This window comes from Protopterus annectens, chromosome 1.part1, assembly GCF_019279795.1.
Source record: "Protopterus annectens isolate FY-2018-M chromosome 1.part1, PAN1.0, whole genome shotgun sequence".
Lineage (NCBI taxonomy): Eukaryota > Metazoa > Chordata > Ceratodontiformes > Protopteridae > Protopterus > Protopterus annectens.
The window spans coordinates 538,158,464-538,178,978 of NC_056726.1; the positions used below are offsets into that span (position 1 = coordinate 538,158,464).

General features: G+C 42.3%; 1 protein-coding gene across 1 annotated transcript in view; it reads right to left on the bottom strand.

Annotated features, from left to right (window-relative positions):
• Positions 1 to 20,515, bottom strand: part of SELENOH (selenoprotein H) — a 278,702-nt gene that overhangs the window by 104,120 nt on the left and 154,067 nt on the right. Inside the window, exon 4 of the mRNA XM_044076575.1 lies at positions 7,965 to 8,090. Within this exon, the coding sequence (XP_043932510.1) occupies positions 7,993 to 8,090 (98 nt within the window). The 3' untranslated portion in view covers positions 7,965 to 7,992. The remainder of the gene's footprint in view (positions 1 to 7,964; positions 8,091 to 20,515) is intronic.

Here is a 20,515-nt window from a genome sequence, read left to right on the forward strand (position 1 = left end):
CCTTCTTCCATGACGTCAGGTCATCCGGGGTATAAAACATGCAGCCGACGTCATTACATTAGTTTTTCTTGTCTCAAATATCAGGTGCCTTCTAGTGGGGAGCAAATAAACATAAAAACAAAAAGTATACCTCCAAAAAAAAGCAAATACAGCAAAAAGGCTTTTAAGCATAGTAAAGGAAAGTAGAGGTATAGGGGGCTGGAGGGAGAGTAACCAGGACTGCAACAGTGAATACACTCTAACATCTACATTTATGGTAAGTGTACACAACTGTATTATGTTCTTCGTGTTTCACTGTTGCAGTCATTACATTTGAGTAGATTCCCAAAGCTATGGTTGGGAGGAGGAGTTTATATAGCATTAGGGCCAGCTATAAGGCCCTGCAAGACAGAAGTTGCATAGCGAGCTCTGGATTTAGAGAAAATTGGCAAATGATAATGCTTGGTGAAAGTATGTACAGAACTCCATGTAGCAGCTTCTAGGATGTCCCTGGTAGGAACACCTCTGAGCAAGGCTGTAGAAGTAGATGCAGCCCTGGTGGAGTGAGATCTGATCCCCTGGGGGATAGGTTTTCCATGGTGCTTATAGTAGAAATGAATGCAATGACTTATCCATTTAGAAATGGTTTATTTTGAAATAGCCTTCCCCTCTGCCCCTGCAGCAAATGCTACCAGCAGTTGTTCATATTTTCTTTGAGGTTTAGTCCTGTCCAAGTAGAATCTAAGTTGTCTGTGCACAGCCAAAGAATGCAGAATCAGTTCCCCTTTGTTCTGTGGATTGGGAAAGAAGGTTGGCAAATGAATGGACTGTAAGAGCCACACTGGATACCACCTTGGGCATGAAGGATGGATTGGTCCTGAGTGACACCCTGTCTGCATGAAAGATGACATGAGTGCTAAAAGGAAAGCTGTATTCCAAGAAAGAAATTTTAAGTCTGCAGTAGCAGCTGACTCGAAAGAAGGTAGAGTGAATTTCCCCAATACAAAGTTAAGGTCCTAGGCAGGGGTCGGAGCTCTCCTGGGTGGTCTCATGTTTTTGGCCCACTTGTGGTACTGCTTGAGCAGAGGATGAGAGAAGAGGGGAGGTTCTGTGTTATAATGAGCTGAAAAGGCTGAGGCATGAATTTTAATGGAGGATAAAGACAGGCCCTTGTGAAGCATCTCAGTTAAGTATTGCAAAATCTGAGGTAAATTGGGCCCTGCTGTGCTCATCCCTTGAGATTGGTTCCAGGCACAGAATCTTTTCCATTTTTCAGCATAAGATTTTCTAGTAATATGTCTCCTTGCCTCTAAGATGACATCCATCACAGGTTTGCCGAGGCATGATAAGGGTGAATTTAAGTGATTAGCCAGGCTGCAAGGCTCAATGTTGGAAGCTGAGGGTGCAGAATTTGGTTCTCCTGCTGAGACAGCAGGGAAGGGGTCTGCGGCAGGTGCCATGGAGATAACTTCGAAACACTGCACAGGAAGGGGTACCAGTGTTGGCGCGGCCAGTCTGGAGCAATCAATATCATCCTTGGTTTGTCCTGTTGTAGAGGCAGCGGTGGGAAGGCGTAGACTGAAAGGTTTTTCCAGCTGAAGGACAGAGCATCCACTTTCCAGGCTTGTTTGTGGGAGTCCTTGTGTAAAACTTGTCCAACTGGTAGTTTTGAGGGGAGGCAAATAGATCTATGTCTGGGCTCCCCCATTCGCTTGTCAACATGTTGAAAATCCTTGGTTCCAGTTTCCACTCGTGTGGGTCCAGGTTTCTGCTTAGTCCGTCTGCCAGTGTATTTAATTTTCCTGACAGGAACTGAGCTTGTATATGTACTTGGTAGCTCAAGGCTGTGTTCCACAATGCCATGGCTAGTCTGCAGAGGGGGTAAGAATGTGTACCCCCCTGCTTGTTTATGTACCACATAGCAGTGGTGTTGTCCGTCTTTACCATTAATTGTCCTGGAAGAATGTGGTCCTTGAAGGCTGTCAGAGCATTCTGTACAGCTAACATTTCTTTATGATTGATGTGAAGGTGCATTTGAATTGGATTCCATTTGCCCTGAATGCACTTGCCTGCCAGGTGCACCCCCCCCCCATGCATAGTCTGATGCGTCTGTAGGGTTTGGGTGGCAGGGGGTAGTGTGAATGGTAGTCCCTTGTTTTGGTGGCAGGCCTCTGCCCACCAAAGGAACTCTAGGCATAGACAAGGAATTATAGGAATCATTGCTTCTAGATCCTGAGAATGTTGACACCATAGGCTTTTTAGATACCATTGTAGTTTCCTCATATGCAGTCTTGCATATGGAATTAGAAGAATGCAGGAGGCCATGCAACCCAAGGCTTGTAGTATTTGCCTTGCAGATAGCAGGGTTTCTGTGACCACTTGTTTGAAGTAGGTTGTCAAGTGAATTTGTTTCTCTGGCGTGAGGAAAGCCATCTGGGAAGTTGTATTCAAGCTTTTTCCCAGGAATATAATTTGCCGGCAGGGTACCAGGTGTGATTTCTTTTTGTTTATGGTGTGACCCAGGCAAGTTAGCACCCTCTGTACAAAAGCCAGATGATTCAAAAGTATGTCCTGGTTTCCTGCCTGAATTAGAATATCGTCCAGGCATTGGTATATTTGAATATTTCTTTGCCTGCAAAATGCAATGACTGGAGCTAGGCACTTTGTGAATACCCTGGGCGCAGTAGATAAACCAAAGGGCAGTGCAAAGAACTGATGGTGCCTGAAGTTTTAAAAATAAGTCATTGAGACAGTTTACCATGGGGGGAGTTTTATTACTCCCAAATTTGGAAGTGGAGGCCTCACACTGCTTAGTCCTGTGCGTCCCCTGGGAGTGAAGCCTGGGTGCTCTGCTGGATCTGGCTTTGGACTGAGAAGGTCTGGAAGAGGCAGGAAAGGACCAATTCTTAGAAGGCCAATGCCTACTAAATCTTGGAGGTTGTACTTCTAAAAAGTCTAACAGTTTGCATAGATTTAGCTTTTTCCTCCATCTTTTTAAGAACAACTTCTGCCTTGTTGCCAAACAGGTGGCCCTGATTTAAGGGAGCGTCCAGTAATTTCGCTTTAACATGATCTGGCAAGGATTGCTCCTTAAGCCAAGCATGCCTTCTAAGTACAGACCCAGTTACCGCAGCCCAGAAGATGCCTCTAATGAATCACAACCACACTGCAATGTATGTTTACCAACTTGTTCAGCAGAATGCAAAAAATCCTGTAAATCCTTATTTTCAGCACAATAAGGAATCAACATCATTTTCTGTTTAAGCAATCCAATAATATGCAGCTGATACTTTAACTTATGAAACTGGCAATTCAAGGCCCTAATGGCCAAAGTTGCAGAAGTGTATACCTTCTTACCCCATCTATCCGGCGCCCTGGAGTCTCTATCAGAGGCGGTAGGATTTTTGGCAGTAGTAGCTTTAATGCCCTTGGGTCCCTGTGAAATGGTTTCAGGATCCGCAGTAGGATTTTTGAAAAGGAACTTGTGAGAGTCAGGAACACTGTAATATCTATCAGGTTTTCTGGAAGCAGGAGGTAAAAAGTCAGGGGCCATGCTAGATTCCGAAAAGGCATCATCAACAATGTCCAGTACAGGAGGTATAGCTAAAGGCCTGTGCTGGGGCCATGCTAGATTCCGAAAAGGCATCATCAACAATGTCCAGTACAGGAGGTATAGCTAAAGGCCTGTGCTGGGGCAGGAGTAAGAAATCCCTAAGCCTCTTTTTAGAATATGAGAAATCCTGACTTTCCCCCAATGAAAAAGCTCCCTGAGAGTATGCAATGTTTCACCAAAAGAGAAATCCTCTGGGGGTGGGGGGGGGGGGGGAGCAGAAGGAATAGAGTCTTCAGCATCAGAATCCTCATAGGTAGATAAGGGTAAATCCTGGTCATCAGAGGAAACAGAAATTTCAGAATCCTGGCCAGAAGTATCATAAGCAAACTCAGTCCTAGGTCTCTTAGAGGGGGAAGGTTGGCTTCCCCTGATTAAAGTAATAATGTCTTCAGTCAATCTTATCATTTGTTCTTTAGGCATAGAGGCCTAATCATGCAGTCTGGGCTTCAGTTTTCTAGGAATGGTTCGAGTTTTAGGCCTTGAAAAAAAAAAAAAAAAAAAAGATGGCGCCGGTTTAATATGCGAGTCAGTAGGCTTGAATACACCCCTCAGAAGCCGAAGCCTGCACAGCGGTTCCGGACCCATCCAAGGTAGAGACATCCGCAGGTCCCAAAATTGAAGCATCTCGCGGCATATCGGACTCCGAATGGGTCTCAGTAGAGGCCTGCGAATCTGAAGTAGCTGGTATCAGGGGCTGAGAAAGTGCCTCACTGAGTACTGGCAAACTAGACGGCCTGTCTCTGTCTTTATCTTTGTGTTTTTTCAGAATGTCGGTAGTTGGATGGCTTACTGAAGACATATCAGTATAATTGAACCGAGCACCAAAAAATTTAGAAGCGCAAATAGAGACGATGAATAGTTCATGGTTTAAATAGGCACAAAACTGACAGCAAGGTGCGTCGTGGTCAGGGCCTAGGCAAGGAATACAATACGAATGAAAATCTTTATGAGGTATTTGCTTTCCACAAGAAATGCAATTATTTACTTTTATTGACATCGGTTTAAAGCAAGAAAAAGTTTCCCCAACGGGATACTTGGCTTTTAGTTGAAGACTTCGGTTCTGAAACTCAAAAATGAAAATTTCAGGAGTCTGCCGACCGGCACTTGCGAACAGCTTCTGCTTCGGGCACCTCACAGCAAGAAAGACTGATGTAATGACATCGGCTGCATGTTTTATACACCTGACGTCATGGAAGAAGAGGCAGCAACCGACGTAGGACCCAAGACTTTGTTATCCTTTAGCGTGGGGGCTGTGAAACTTACCACCTCTGTCTTAAGTAAGGTGAAGATTGCTTTAGAAAAGTTTTTCACTGTGGTTTTCTTAGCTGGGGGTGGTGGGGGGGTGTGGACATCCAGAGTGATTAGTTTATGGTCTGATATAACCAGTGATGGGTTGACCTCTGGTGTGGAACACCTGTCACCCATGTTGGTGATGACCAGGTCCAATATGTTTTCACCTCTGGTAGGGGAGATTACCAGCTGATCCAGGGCATTTGAGTTGATGAATTCTAGGAAGCGCTGGGCCTGGGAATTTGTACTCTAGTAGCTTTCCCAGTAAATGGTAGGGTAATTGAAATTGCCCAATATCAGGGTGTTTGGTAGGACCTTCAGGTTTTTAAGTGTCTCCAGAAAGGTGGAGTGGTGGTCCTGGGTCATGGAGGGTGATCTGTAGCAGGCCACAATTTGCATTGCAGATTTGCCCGATGTTAGTTGCACATGGATGATCTCAAGAGGTATCATGCTGTGCCACTAACCTGGAGGTGTAGGTATCCTTGATGAATATGGACACAACCCCTCCTTTTGTGTTTCGGTCAGTGTTCTGTGGCTGAAACGTGTGGTATGAGTTGTAGCCTGGTAGTGCTGGGGTGCTCTCTGGAGCTTTGAACCAGGTTTCAGTTACTGCACAGATGTCGACGTTCTCCATACTGAGGAGTGTTTCGAGCACGTGCATTTTGAGATTTAAACTCCTGGCATTGAGTAGCATAACCTTCAGTTTTTTGTTAATTGTGCTGTTTACGGAGGTGGGTTTGACTTTTGAGCCTTGCCTAAAAAAGGGATTATGGGACAGCAAGAGCCTTGGCCAGTATTCGAAAGCCTAGGGGTGGCAGGTGCAAGCAGTCTCTTGCAAAGCAACGTGGCTTGTCGAGCATGTCGTCCCAGGCTAACAAAAACTGGATCCCCTCTGAATGACACCAGAAGCTTAGCCAATTGCTGAAATTGATTATTTTTTCTTTATACTGAGTATCATTCTTCGTGAGGGCAGGATGCTACTCAGGGGTCAGGGTCATACCAGCCTGGGCTGTATGATCAGAGAGCTCTTCCATGTCTCTTTTCACGTAGTCCAGGGAGGTACGTCTCAGGTCATTCACACCAACATGAACAATGACAGAGTCATATTTGTACTTGTTCTGGAGTGACCTGAGTGCTTGTGTTATGTGCTGGATTCTGGCTCCTGACAGGCAGCTAACAGTAACCTTCTGCTTGTCCAGCCTAGTGAGTGGGACGTCAGTGTGCCTGACTATAGAGTCACCTATTACTAGTGTGTTAGGTATGTTATTTCGCCTTAAGGGCTGTGATTGTACGGCATACTGATTTTGTGGTTTATATGTGTTGTCTGGTTTGTGACAGGAAGTGCAGGTTGTTTGGGTGTCTGCTTTGGAGGACTCTGATGCTTTTGCAGGTTTTTATTTAGTGCCTCCGAGTATGATTTTGTGCATTTATGTGTATTTTTTGCCAGTGCTGTTTTAGTAGGTCAATATGCGGCTGGAGGTGTGGTAGAAGTGTTAACCTTCTCCTCTTGACTGTTCCAGTCTTGGGTGGAGACAGCTTAGCTTCCAGTTTGGCTGTACAATTGCATCTCTCGCACATGTTAGTGCTTTGTGGTAGGAGGAGAGGGTTGTTTGTGTACATGAGGCAGTTGTAACATTGCCTCAGGATACCCAGATTCACCAGCTGGACTGGAGTGTGCACCTGAAGTTGCCCTTTGGTCATGCCTGAATAGTAGGGTGAGCTGCTTAGTCGCTTGGTTGATGAGGGGTGAATAAAGAGCCTTGCCCTGCTGGGCAATCAGTGTCAGGGTATATTAGTGCTTGCTATTAGGTCTGAGCAAGTTCTGGGCTGTAAGATGCTTTTTGAGTGCTTAGGTTGAGAGTTAAGACTAGACTAGTTTCAAGGGAAAAACTGAAGAGGAGACTTAGTGGAGCCGGAAATAATTTAACCGTAGCTAACCGCCCTGCCCGGTGCACAAAACCATGCAAATGCAGTTTTTACAGTAGGGAAATGAAAGAGATAGAAATTAGCCCAAAATGGCCAATAAACTACTAACTTCAGGGCTGGAACCACTCCTCCAGGGACAGATAGGTTGCTCAAAGCTCCCCTCTCTCACAGGTGAGCAGAGAAACTTCCTTCTATCCAAGTAAGGTATGGGTAACTCAGAAACTAGTATCACAGCCCTGAACTCAGCACTAGCCTGAAAACTGGACTATACTAGCTTAGAAAGGTGGGAAACAAAGAATTGTTTTTTTTTTGAAAAGATAAGGCAAAAACAGTAAAAAAAAAAAAAAAAATACACTTAAACCAGCTTTAAAACGACTACAGACGATCAGAAAAGGTTATTGCACTTTAGTGTGTAGCTTACAAGAGTTAAATTATTTAAACAAAACTTTTTAAAAGTGCAGGCAGTCAAATACAATATGTGAAAAAGAACAAGCTTTTAAATCACATTAAACATGTGTGTGTGTGTGTGTGTGTGTGTGTGTGTGTGTGTGTGTGTGTGTGTATATATATATATATATATATATATATATATATATATATATATATATATATATATATATATAAATAATTTATTTATTTCAGTTTGATAACGGGGGAAGTCCACTGGGCCAGAAGAGCCCATTTTCAGTGGAGGCTGGGGAGAAAAGCTCCATAACTAAGCAAATTAGAATTTAAAACAGTACAGCATAAGACAAGCAAATTACAATATAGAAATTACAGTATAGACTATAAAAGATAGCTCATACATATTAAACTGAGATAATAAGACAAAGGTGAAGTTAAAGGCAAAGTACAAATGGTAGTATTTACATCAAATGCAGCAGAAATGGGTAAAATATTCATTGGGCAATGGAACATTCTGAAGGTGGGAAAATGTTCAGTAGAAGTGTGCAGCTGTGGATGATATGTATATACACACACACACATATATATATATATATATATATATATATATACATACACACACACACACGTATATATATATATATATATATATATATATATATATATATATATATATATATATTATATATACACAAATATACACACACATATATATCTTTTTAATATAAAGGCTGCAGCAGTTTATACTTGCCTCTACTCGTGAAGTGTACTCAGGAAATTTAGATAGATGCCTTCAAATTTTCAACTACAGTTTCTGGTTCAGGAAATTTCAGCTTACGAGGAGGACCTTTCTTAATACCAGTCCAGAGTTCAACCTCTAAAAGAAAAGAAAAAAATAAAAGCATTATGAAAAATGATTAAGTTTACTGTAGGATATACTTGTAATTTTATTTTGGGATTACAAATCTTTCAACCCAAGGAAAACTAAGTCCTTCAATGTACAAGTATAGAAGCCACTTCATTTCCAACAAATAAGATCTCTGCATACACTTCACTGGGACCAGGACTATCAAAAAGATAAGCCATATTTGCAGGAGTCGCTTCTTAGCATCGTGCAGTCACACAGTTAGCAGAGACCCAGTATCAAGTATTTGATTTTTAATAGGGGGTGGGCAGAAAACATGTTTAAATGTTTTCTAAATGTCATATGAAGAAGTGCTAATATGGCATGGGGCAAGAAAGGTCTTTAAAATAAATTTCCCCAATAAACAAACCAACAAAACATCTACTAGTTACACAACTCGCATGAAATCTTTAAACTATCAAAAAAAAATTCTGTTAAAATTTTAACTAGAACGGGGGGGGGGGGGTTAAAAATGGACCAGTTGAAAGCTAAAAAAGAAGTTATGCAGTCACCATAACGTTCCAAGTAGTTCTATTTCATTTGTCTTCAACAGTCTAATTTTACCAAATATATTTTGGCAAAGAACCTCACGCAGACAGTTTTACACCCCTGTGAACTTTGTGGTCATTGCACCTCACAGTAAAGGAAGCAAACTCCATCAAAGTAACCCTCACAGAATTTCCACTCAAAGTTTCATATTAAATATCTGGCAAAACTAGCCAAGCCCAAGATTAAATCAGACACATCAACTTGCATTACGGTACGATCTTCCCAAAACTTATTACAAGAAGTCTATTTTTTCAAACTTCCAAAGAACATCTGAAACACAACCTTCGATGGTATACATCTTTTGGCCCAGTATGTTTACCCACTACCCTACAAAATGGACAAATTGCAGATTTAAGTCTCTGAGACAACACAGAAACAGATACAAAGACAGCAGCAGCAGCCTACAGCTATACAAATGTTGGAAGTAAATCATTGAATGTTCTAGAAACAAGATTTCTTAGAAAGTATCACAATAACAGCAAAGGAGGAAATGGAAAAAAAATGCAAGGTTGTAATGCAACTAAGAAAACAGAGGATGATGGAATTAATGAAAAATAATCAAGACAGAACAGAGAGCATACTAAGCACAAGGGGAAGTGTGAAAGTACAGTTGTGTACACTTACCATAAATGTAGATGTAAGAGTGTATTCACTGTTGCAGTCATTACATTTGGGTCATCTGCCTGCAGGTAGCCCTCAGCCAGCCTGAATATCAAAGTCTTGGATCCCTACGTTGGATGCTCTCTCTTCTTCCATGACGTCAGGTCGTCCGGAGTATAAAGCATGCAGCCGATGCCATTACATCACTTTTTCTTTCCCCAGATGTCAGGAGCCCCCAAAATGGGAAGCAAATATATATTAGGCTACACCTCCAACAAAAAGCAAATACACCAGAAAGCTGAAATACACTAAACAAGAAGAAAGGTATAGCCAAGAGAAGTCAGGGGGCTGGAAGGAGGGTAACCAGGACTGCAACAGTGAATACATTCGAACTTCTATATTTATGGCAAGTGTACACAACTGTACTATGTTCTTCGTGTTTCACTGCTGCAGTCATTACATTTGGGTTGATTCCCAAGGCTAAGGAAGGGAGGAGGAAGTTAGAGAGCATTAGGACCAGCTATTAAGCCCTGCAAGACTGCAGTGGCAAAACCAGCTCTGGCTTTAGAAAAGATAGGCAAGTGGTAATGCTTGGTGAAGGTATGTACAAAGCTCCAGGTAGCAGCTTCTAGGATGTCCCTGGAAGGGACAACTTTGAGAAAGGCTGTAGAAGTAGATGCAGCCCTGGTGGAATGTGATCTTATCCCCTGTGGTGTAGGTTTTCCATGGTGCTTATAGCAGAAATGAATGCAATGTGCTATCCACTTAGAAATGGCTGGCTTTGAAATGGCCTTCCCCTCTGCCCCTGCAGCAAAGGCAACTAAGCAGCTGTTCAGTTTTTCTGAGAGGCTTAGTCCTGTCCAAATAAAACCTAAGTTGTCTGTGCATGTCCAAAAAGTGCAGTATTCGTTTTCCCTTGTTCTGTGGATTAGGAAAAAGGTAGGCAAATGAATGGACTGATTAAGGGCCACACTGGACACCACCTTGGGCATAAAGGAAGGATTGGTCCTGAGGGACACCCTGTCTGCACGAAGATGATGAAGGTCTCCACTGCCATGAGGGCCTGTAATTCAGACACTCTTCTTGCTGAAGTGATGGCTAGAAGGAAGGCTGTTTTCCAAGAAAGGAATTTCAACTCTGCAGTTGCAGCTGGCTCAAAAGGAGGTAGAGTGAGCTTTTCCAATACAAAATTAAGATCCCAGGCTGGAGTAGGGGCTCTCCTGGGTGGTCTTAAATTTCTGGCCCCTCTGAGGAATTGTTTCAGCAGGGGGTGAGAGAAGAGAGGTGGCTCAGTATTATAATGTGCTGAAATGGCTGAGGCATGAATCTTAATTGATGAGAAGGAAAGGCCCTTGTGGAGCATATCTCTGTTAAGTATTGAAGAATATGCGGTAAGCTGGGCACTGTTGTGCCCATCCCCTGAGTCTGGCTCCAGGAACAGTATCTTCCACTTTTCAGCATACGATTTCTTTAGTACTACGCCTCCTTGCCTCCAGAATGACATCTAGCACCTGCTTACTGAGGGATGCTATTGGAGAGCTCAAGGAATTAGCCAGGCTGCAAGGTTCAGGATTTGAAGCCAGGCATGCAAAATCTGGCCCTCCTGCTGGGACAGCAGGGAAGGGGTCTGAGGCAGGTGCCATGGTTCCAGCAGTGACATACTACGCAAGAGGGGTACTAGTGCTGGCGTGGCCAGTCTGGTGCAATCAGTACTGTCCTTGGCTTGTCCTGTTTGATCTTTAGCAGAACATTTGAGAGGAGAGGCAGAGGGGGGAAGGCATAAACAGAGAAGCTTTCCCAGGTGAAGGACAGGGCATCCACTTTCCAAGCTTGACTGTGGGAAGTCCTTGTGCAGAATTTGTCCAATTGGTAGTTCTGAGGGGAGGCAAACAGGTCTATCTCTGGGTTCCCCCCATCTGTTTGTCAAAAAGTCCACTATCTTTGGTTTGTGGCCGGTAGTTTGAAGTAGCCTGTCAAACTTGTTTCTCTTGCATGAGGTAAGCCATCTGGGAAGTTGTGTTCAAGCTTGCTCCCAGGAATACAATTTGTTGGCAGGGTACTAGATGAGATTTCTTTTTGTTTATGGTGTACCCCAGTGAGGTTAGATATTTCTTTACAAATGCCAGATGATTTAGTAGCATGTCCTAGCTTTCTGCCTGAATTAGACAATCGTCCAAATATTGGTATATCTGAATATTTCTTTGCCTGCAAAATGCAATGACTGGAGCTAGGCACTTTGTGAATACCCTGGGCGCAGTAGGATAAGCCAAAGGGAAGTGCAGAGAACTGATAGTGCATGTAGCCTGCTCTGAAGCGTAGATCTTTCCTGCAAGATTCCCTTACTGGAATGTGCAGGTAAGCTTCCTTTAAGTCCAAGGTTGCCAACCAGGCATCTTTGTCTAGCATAGGAAGCAGCTGGTGAAGTGTTAGCATTTTGAATTTTGGGATTACCAAAAAGGTGTTTAGAATAGAGAGGTCCAGGATAGGATGCCAGGAGCTGTCTTTTCTGGGTACCAGGAAAAGTCTTTTGAGTAAAAAACATGTCCCCTTTCTTCTGCTGGGACAGGTTGAATAGCCCTGATACTTAGAAGAGAGAGAACCTGCTGTTGAGCCTCTTGCCCACCGATTTGGGGGTAGGTCTGGCCAACCGTTTGGGGTTGGTAAGGTGTGGAAGTGGAATCTGTATCCTTGGGAAACTATATTTAAAACCCATTTGTCCTGGGTAATGAGTTCCCAGTATTTTGCATGCAGGGACATCGTTCCTCCTAAGGGAGCAGGCAGTTGGAGCAGGGCTTGGAAGGTTTAAGGTTAAGTCATTGTGACAGTTTTCCATAGGGGGTGTCTTACTACTTCCAGCTTTGGAAGTGGGAGCCCCCCACTGCTTAGGCCTGTGAGTACCTTGAGACTGTAGCCTAGGTGGTCTACTGTTCCTGTGTTTGGACTGAGAAGGCCTGGAAGAGACAGGAAAGGACCAATTCCTAGAAGGCCAATGCCTACTAAATCTGGGAGGTTGTACCTGCAGGAAATCTTTAACAGTTTGCATAGATTTAGCTTTTTCCTCCATCTTTTTAAGGACTTCTGCTTTGTTGCCAAACAGGCAGTCCTGGTTTAAGGGAACATCCAGTAATTTAGCTTTAACATGATCTGGCAAATTTTGCTCATTAAGCCAAGCATGCCTTCTAACAACAAACCCAGCGACAGCAGCCCTGCGAGATGCTTCTAAAGAGTCAAAACCACATTGCAAACAAAGTTTGCCAACTTGTTCAGCAGAATTAATTAAATCCTGTAATTCTTTATTTTCAGCACAGTCAGGAATCAACATCATTTTCTGTTTAAGTGGTCCCATAATATGCTGCCGATACTTCAACATATGAAACTGGCAGTTTAAGGCCCTAATGGCCAAAGTAGCAGAAGTGTATACCTTCTTACCCCATCTGTTCAAGGCCCTGGAATCTCCATCAGAGGGGGTAGGGTTTTTGGCAGTAGTAGCCTTAATGCCTTTAGTTCCCTGGGAAATGGTCCTGGGTCCGCAGTAGGATTCTTGAAGAGGAACTTGAGAGAGTCAGGTACTCTGCAATACCAGTCAGGTTTCCTGGGAGCTGGAGGTAAAGTGTCTGTGGACAGGCTAGATTCCAAGAAGGCATCATCTACAATGTCCAGGACAGGAGGAATAGCTAAAGGCCTGTGTTGAGGGAGGAGTAAGAATTCCCCAAGCCTCTTTTTGGAGTCAAAGTAATCCTGACTTTCCCAGTGGAAATGCTCCCAAAGAGAGTGTGCAAGGTTTCACCAAAAGAAAAATCTTCTGGATGGGAAGCAGAGGGAATGGAGTCCTCTGCATCAGAATCCTCATAGGTAGATAAGGGCAAATCCCTGGTAATCAGAAGAAACAGAAATTTCAGAATCCTGATCAGAAGAATCAAAAGGAAAATCAGTTCTAGGTCTCTTAGAGGGTGAAGACTAGCTTCCCCTAATTAAAGTAATAAGGTCTTCAGCCATTCTTATCATTTGTTTTTTAGTCATATGGGCCTGACCATGCGGTTTGGACGTCAGTTTTCTAGGGGTGGGTCGAGTTTTAGGCCTTGAAGAAGATGGCGTTGGGGTGGGTCGAGTTTTAGGCCTTGAAGAAGATGGCGTTGGTTTGAAATGCAAGTCAGTAGGCCTGAATACACCCTCAGAAGCCGGTGCCTGCATAGCAGCTCCAGACCCATCCAAGGTAGAGACATCCGCAGGTTCCATGGCCAAAGAAGCATCGCGCGGCATATGGACTCCGAATGGGTCTCAGTAGAAGCCTGTGAATTTGAAGTAGCGGGTATCAGGGGCTGCAAAAGTGCCTCACTGAGTACCGGCGAACTGGCGACTAACTTAACAGAAGTGTTGTCGGCAGCTTTGGACCCATGCGGTCTGTCTCCGTCTTTATCTTCACATTTTTTTCAAAATGTCAGTAGTCGGATGGCTTACTGAAGCCATTTCTGGATAGTTAAACAGAGTACCGAAATTATTTGATGCAAAAATGAACTGACGACGAATAGTTCGAGGATTGAATAAGGCACAAAACAGACAGCGAGGGACATCATGGTCTGGGCCTAAGCAAGGAATGCAGTACGAATGAAAATCTTTATGAGGTATTTGCTTTCCACAGGTAATATAATTGTTAACTTTTACTGACATCGGTTTAGAGCAAGAAAAAGGATCCCAACAGGGTAATTCTCTTTTTTGAAGACTTCGGTTCTGAAACTCGAAAACGAAAATTTCAGGAGTCAGCCGACCGGCACTTGCGAACTGCTTCTGCTTCGGGCACCGCACAGCAAGAAAGACCGATATAATGGCATCAGCTGCATGCTTTACACCCCGTGACGACCTGACGTCATGGAAGAAGAGACAGCATCCGATGCAGGGATCCAAGACTTTGATATTCAGGCCGGCTGAGGGCTACCTGCAGGCAGATAACCCAAATGTAATGACTGCAACAGTGAAACACGAAGAACATCAGGAGTGAGACACTATTTCCAGTTTGTTTACCAGGGAGGTCCACTGGGCTCAAGAGCCCATTTTCAGTGGAGGCCCGGGTGAAAAGCTCCTCAAAACACAAGTTACATAGCATATAGAAATACAAACATTAAAAGTTACCTAAAGATATTGACAACTATAGCAAAAATTTCCATTTCATTACAGTATGGGGAAATGGGGATCCCTGGGTTGAAAGGATCCTTGAAGCAAGTTCCATTACAAGACAAAAAGCAACAATTACAAAGTTACATAGCATGGCATCACATTTGTATGGCATCAAAGTTACATAGCATGGCATCACATGACACTAGAATGGAATTAAAGTATTGGCAGTTACCAGAAGGTAGTACAGGAATGAATTTACTTACGAGACAAGAGGGGGAAAAGGAAGACACTGCAAAACTACATGGATATAGTTAAAAAAAAAATAAGTTAACAGAAAGCATTCTTCCTTCCCTCTAACAGGCCCTTACAAGTGTTAAAAGCATTTAAGTATTTTAGTTTGTTCCGTCTGTACATCATTTTGACTTGCATTAAAATACTCCACTGCTTCTTTTTATAAACCACAGAAAAATTAACACCAGCAGCTAAGGCAGCCAATGGGTGACTGGCCAAGTACTGCTTGCATTCAGCCTTATATAGACTTTACTAAATTAATATAGCCACAGATCCTGGACAAAATAAAAGGCTCATAAACATTAACCTGGAGCTTAGAAACACTATTTCAGAGCATCACCATTTTAAGTCAGTGGAATGTTGAAACAAAAAAGGCAGTGTGATGCCATACTAAAAAGACATGCAGGGCCCCTAGTTTGTACCCCATCCAAATCTTCACAACAGTTTTTATTACAGAACAAATACAAAGACTGGAGGCACAGATGTCTACATGGCAAGAAAAAGACACTTCAGTTTGCGCCTGTAGTTCTCAGGAATTGTGGAGGGAGGGTAGGGCAGATTAACACAAAAAGGAAAATGACATTTCCACAATAAGACAAGGAGAAAAGTGCGACTAAAATATGGCAGGGACATTCAAGTACAAAGATTCAGTTTGGAAGGGAACAGCATTCATGGCAGGTGGGAGAATAAAAACACTATACACGTGTGCTATTTGTAGAAAGCTTCAGGAGAACCACAAGCATGAATGATTTTTTTTTTGTTTAGTAACAGTGGAAACCATCAACCAAAATCTGAAGAGTATCCATAACTGGGCTACAAAGCATTATAATGGGGGAGGCAGCTTCATAACAAGAGTGCAAAATAAGCACAAGAGAGAATAAATGGAGTGGATTATTATAGGTCTGCAAGAAAATACTAATTCAGCTGCATGTTGTACTACTCACAATGTCAGACACCGCAGGCTAACATATGCCACACTGGTCAGGACTTGGCTGTGGACATACCTAGATAAAGTGTGGAGAGTGCACATTCACAACGGTAAAGAAACAGCACTGTAGAAGAAGCAAGACTCAAGAAGATGAGCAACCACAATGCTTGGAAAAGCAGAATTCCTGCTGGGTGGCCACAGTACATAAAAACAGCAGATCCAAGAAAAGATTGACGACACACTCTAAAGTACGACTAGTGGCTGGACACAGCCTCCATGTAAATGCAAACATGGCAACATGCAAGTGACGTTAGTGATGAGAGTTCAAATGCAGACCATCAGCCTCACTTCATCCTGGGAAAAAAATATGGAAAAAGGATTCTTAAGAGACATATTGCTGGAGTTTCTAAAAGCCCATTCTTTTATGTCAGCATGGCTATGTGTAAATTACAGCTGTGCAAGAACCTGCCATAACGGTTAATATTTGGATAGATCACAGTTGCAATAATCATAAGCAATACTCATAACCAAATGGGCTTTATTTGCTTAGATACCAGTTTGCCTGACCCACCTACAAAGCTCAGGCTCCTTCTTTGTGCACAGTACATCTGCCCTAAGCACAAGCTGATGCACTGGTATAAGATTCTAGCCCCTATAAGAGGAGGCTGAAACACAGCTCTAAGCAAATGTATTAAGGCAGAATAAGTGGTGGGGTAAAAATACATAAATATGCAAGGAGACCCCAGCAAAAAAAAAAAAAAAAAAAAAAAAGTATAGGTCAGGAGGATGGAGGGAGTGTGTTAAGATGAGTGTTGCATTCATCATCAGTGGGATGACTGCCAAAGCTCAAGAAGAGGGGGTGGAGGGAGCTGAACTAGAGTTCGGAATGCCCTGTAGAACAGGGCTAATAAATTCAGTCCTGGCAACAGCAATAGAGTTTGTGATGTTTACTAAACGTGTGAACATCCCACCAGGCAGCTGCTTCAAAAATAAACGAGTCTAACCGGTTCAAAATGCACCAGTAGGTGGCAACTAGCCTGTAGAATGAGCCTTTACATTCAGTGCAGGACTTATGCTATTGTTGAAACAGCAGAAATGAATGGCAACAGAGTGCAATCTGGAAATTGCTTAGAAAAGATGGAAAAAGTTGTAGGTTTTCCTAAAATCTTTGATTTTATCCAAATAAAATCTCAGCTATGAACATTAAAGCAATAAAAAAATTTCTCTCCCCAATTTTATAACTCACCCATTCCAGTACAGCTCTGGAGGTTTGTATTCAACTCCCAATGACTTCATCCTGAAACTGACCAGTCAAGTTACAGGGTCACATTTCAAATAAATATTTGTACCTCTGAAGCCGTAAGGGTTATGAAGAAATGTGAAACTTCAGCACAAAATTCTTTAGAGATGGGGTTCATTAGATTCCAAGTCTTAAACTGGATTTTATAAGGCACAGCACAATAAATAGTAAATGTGTAATATTTGATAAACATACAATATCTTAGTAGCCACTGAAGCTAAACAAAATCCTGCTGACTGTGCGTGTCAAACTGAGTTTTCGTATAAGGCTAAACAGTTATACCTGCATTACTTTAAGATATTTAGAAAAATGTGAAAATTATAATATAAATAGTATACGGACAATTAATATTTCTCATGTAGCAATACAGAGAAGTCAAATATCAGTTCAGTTGCACTGCACATCATGTAAGCTTTGAGATGAAATATTTCTACAGCTTGTATGCCGCGTGCTTTTGAAATTCACGCAAATATGAACAGACTACATCAGACGCCTAGAGGCACAAGTACGATGTAACTGCACAAGCACATGACTAAGCTATACTAATCATACTGTCCGGCTCACTGCATTTTAAGTGTGAACTCAAAAAACACTTCAGGCATAAAAGTATTAGTTCCAAGGCTCACCCTGTTCTTGTGAAAAACAAGACTTGCTAGAGCCTGTAATTTGGCTATCAAAGTAGTAGGAATTAAAGCTACTAAGCAAGACAGTTTTCTAAGTTAAGAATTCTACAGAAGAACTGGATGCAGCTTCAAAGGGAGGTTTAGCTACCTTCTCTAAATATTCAAATCTCAAGCAGAAGCCTTTTTTTGTGGTCTAATATGCAATCCCCACTTTAGAAACAGTTCTTGCTTCTGTGCTCTTCCCAAACTCTCTGTCAACACCCCAAGCAAACTCTGAAGCATCTATGGTCACTGTCTTGAATTGGGCTTGTAAGAATTGAATTCCTATGTTGGAGAGGACCTGTCGAGCCCAAACACACTTCAGGAACCACTGGATCTTTCTTACATAAGAAATGAGGAATCGGGGGGGGGGGCAGGCCATGAAATCCAGTTCTTAAAATTCTCTTACAGTGGACATTTCTTCAAGAGAAAAATTGACTATATATTTTGCAATTTTTCTGGGGGAAGAAAAACAGTCAACAGAAGTATAAAAGACATCCCAGAAAAAATATGCGAGTTGAAAGCAGGGATGACTTTCAGCTTAGAGTGAATCTCAGGGGGGTGGACAAGACTCAAACCCAAATGCTGTTAAAATTTCCTGACAAGTTGCGGTGGAAAACAAAAATGCAATGCTCTGAAGCCTGCAGTAAGCTATTACTAAAACAGTGCGTTTGGACTATCTACCTTTCCAAGAGTCTCTACCAAACAGCAAGTAGTAGTAAACGGATAAACCTACCCCAGAACAAAATCTTAAAAGGGATATGTGGTTCTTATGAATGAGAATATTTAGATAGCCATCTTAAGTCTATATAGTGACAAAAGGTTTGAGGGGAAGAGGAGGAAGTGTTTACTTTAGCTAGATGTAGACTGGACCTCCAAATACCATCTTTTCTGGGGACCAGAACAAGTCTTAAAGAAAAAGTCATACTCCCATTGATCTACAGACACTTTGCTATATGAACCCCCTGAAGAAGCACGTCTGCAACAATTGGAAGAATGAGATGAAGATGATCCTTTAGGGTCCATGGGATTCCTCAGAGAGTGAAGAAAGATGCCCAGTGGAGTTTATAACCACTTTCCATAACATTTAATAGCCAGACGGTCTAAGTTATAGTATATACTGCCATGCAAGAAGTCAGAGAGAAAAGTTCCCTGCAATTTTCTGAGAAAGGTCATAAGGAGAGGAGGGAAGGAATTCCTCTGACTATTTGATACATTCTTCTGGAGTCTCCTCTTCAACTGTTCAGACTTCTGCTGACCTGGTTCGTTAAGCATTTGGGGAAAAAAGGGGTCCTGATCAGATAGTTTCTGTAAAACTCCAGACATGGTGATAAGAAAAGCAGTTTAATTCCCTACATCAGTTTTCTTCTTTCTTCTAGCTTTCTGAAGAATTCAGCAGAAGCATTACCAAATAGCAAGCCCTTGTCTAGAGGGGTATTTAATAGCGGAGCCTTAACACCCTTAGGGGAGCACTGTAATCTTAACCAAGCTTGTCTTCTTGAAACAGTACAAACAGCAGTTGTTCCAGAAGCAGCACCCACAGCATTATAGCCACATTTTATATCATGCTTAGCTACCAGAGGGGCAAAATTAAGCATGCCCATTAGATTTCATTTCATGTTAGAATTATAAAGATCTCATTCCCTATTACTCAAAACAGATTGAAGGAACTTAAGTCACATGGGTTTGACGACTTGTAGTTCTAAAAGCTGAAGTGGCAGAAGTATACATCTTTTTGCCATACCTGTCAAGGGCTCTGCTGTCTTTATTAAGAGTGGGATTACAAGAAGGAGAGGATATGTACATTTGTCAGGATCCAGAGAAATGACAGCAAGGTCGGCAGTGGGAATTTTTGTAAAGGTACTTATAAGAATCAGTAATTCAAACCTGTTAGGTGTCATAGACTGGGAATCCTGAGACAATGAAAATGCCACTAGAGCTCTGCAAATGGCAACAGGCTTAGGCATACCCATCTTGAGAAGCTCACAGCATCTTTTCACTTTACTCTCACATTTAAAGTGAGAGTTTCATTATAAGTGTCCCCAACTGAAATATCTTCATTAGGGGAGTCTGACTATAAAGTGGCACCTGCCTTAGATTCTTATCCAGTAGGTGAAGGAATTTGACATGCACAATCTAGCCCTTCTTGGTTAGAATTCGACAAACCTTCATCCTCAGAAGAGGATCTCTTTTCTTTGTTAAATGAGTAGGACAGGAAGAAGGCTGAGAAGACAAAGTGAATGGCTTTTAAAAAATCCCTTGGGCAAAATTGAACCAGTCTTCTTTAATGGCATTCTCCCATGATGTAGTAGGTGGAGGATGAGAACTGTGCTTAGTTTTTGGAAACTGTTTTCTTGAAGTGTCCAGATTGACAATTTTAGGACTAGAAGCTATAAAGTCTGCCTTGCATAAGTAAGCCATGATGGATGTCCTCTCAAACTAACAGTTTGTAGATACTTCCCTTAGCCACAGAAAAAAAACAGTCTAGGTTCACCCTTCTTGGCTGTTTCAGTCAAATGTTTACTGTTACGACATGCGGGTATTCTTAGCCATAATGGCTGCTGAAAGAGATGGGTTGGACAGTGCAGAAAAATCATATGGACCGGGGACTGCAGAAGTGCTTCAATAGAAGTAATTCTCGGATTGAATGTGAAATGAAGTCCTGTTTTCATCCATCACCTCTTCAAAAGTTTTTTTTCTTTTCTTCAACAGAGAGGTCTGCACAGGAGGAGGGTGTCATAGCCAAATAGGCCACGTCCTGAAGTTGTTAGTTTTTAAAGCAAGACCTGAGCAAGTTAAATCCTACTTCTGATGGCATTGGGAGCAAATGCTTGACAACTATAACAAAATGTTATGTTGTGCTCTACCCCCTGTGCAAAACAAAAATAAAAATGAGTCATTGTACGACATCTAAAGCCAGTGTCACACTTTAATTTTCTTATTACAGATAATGAGG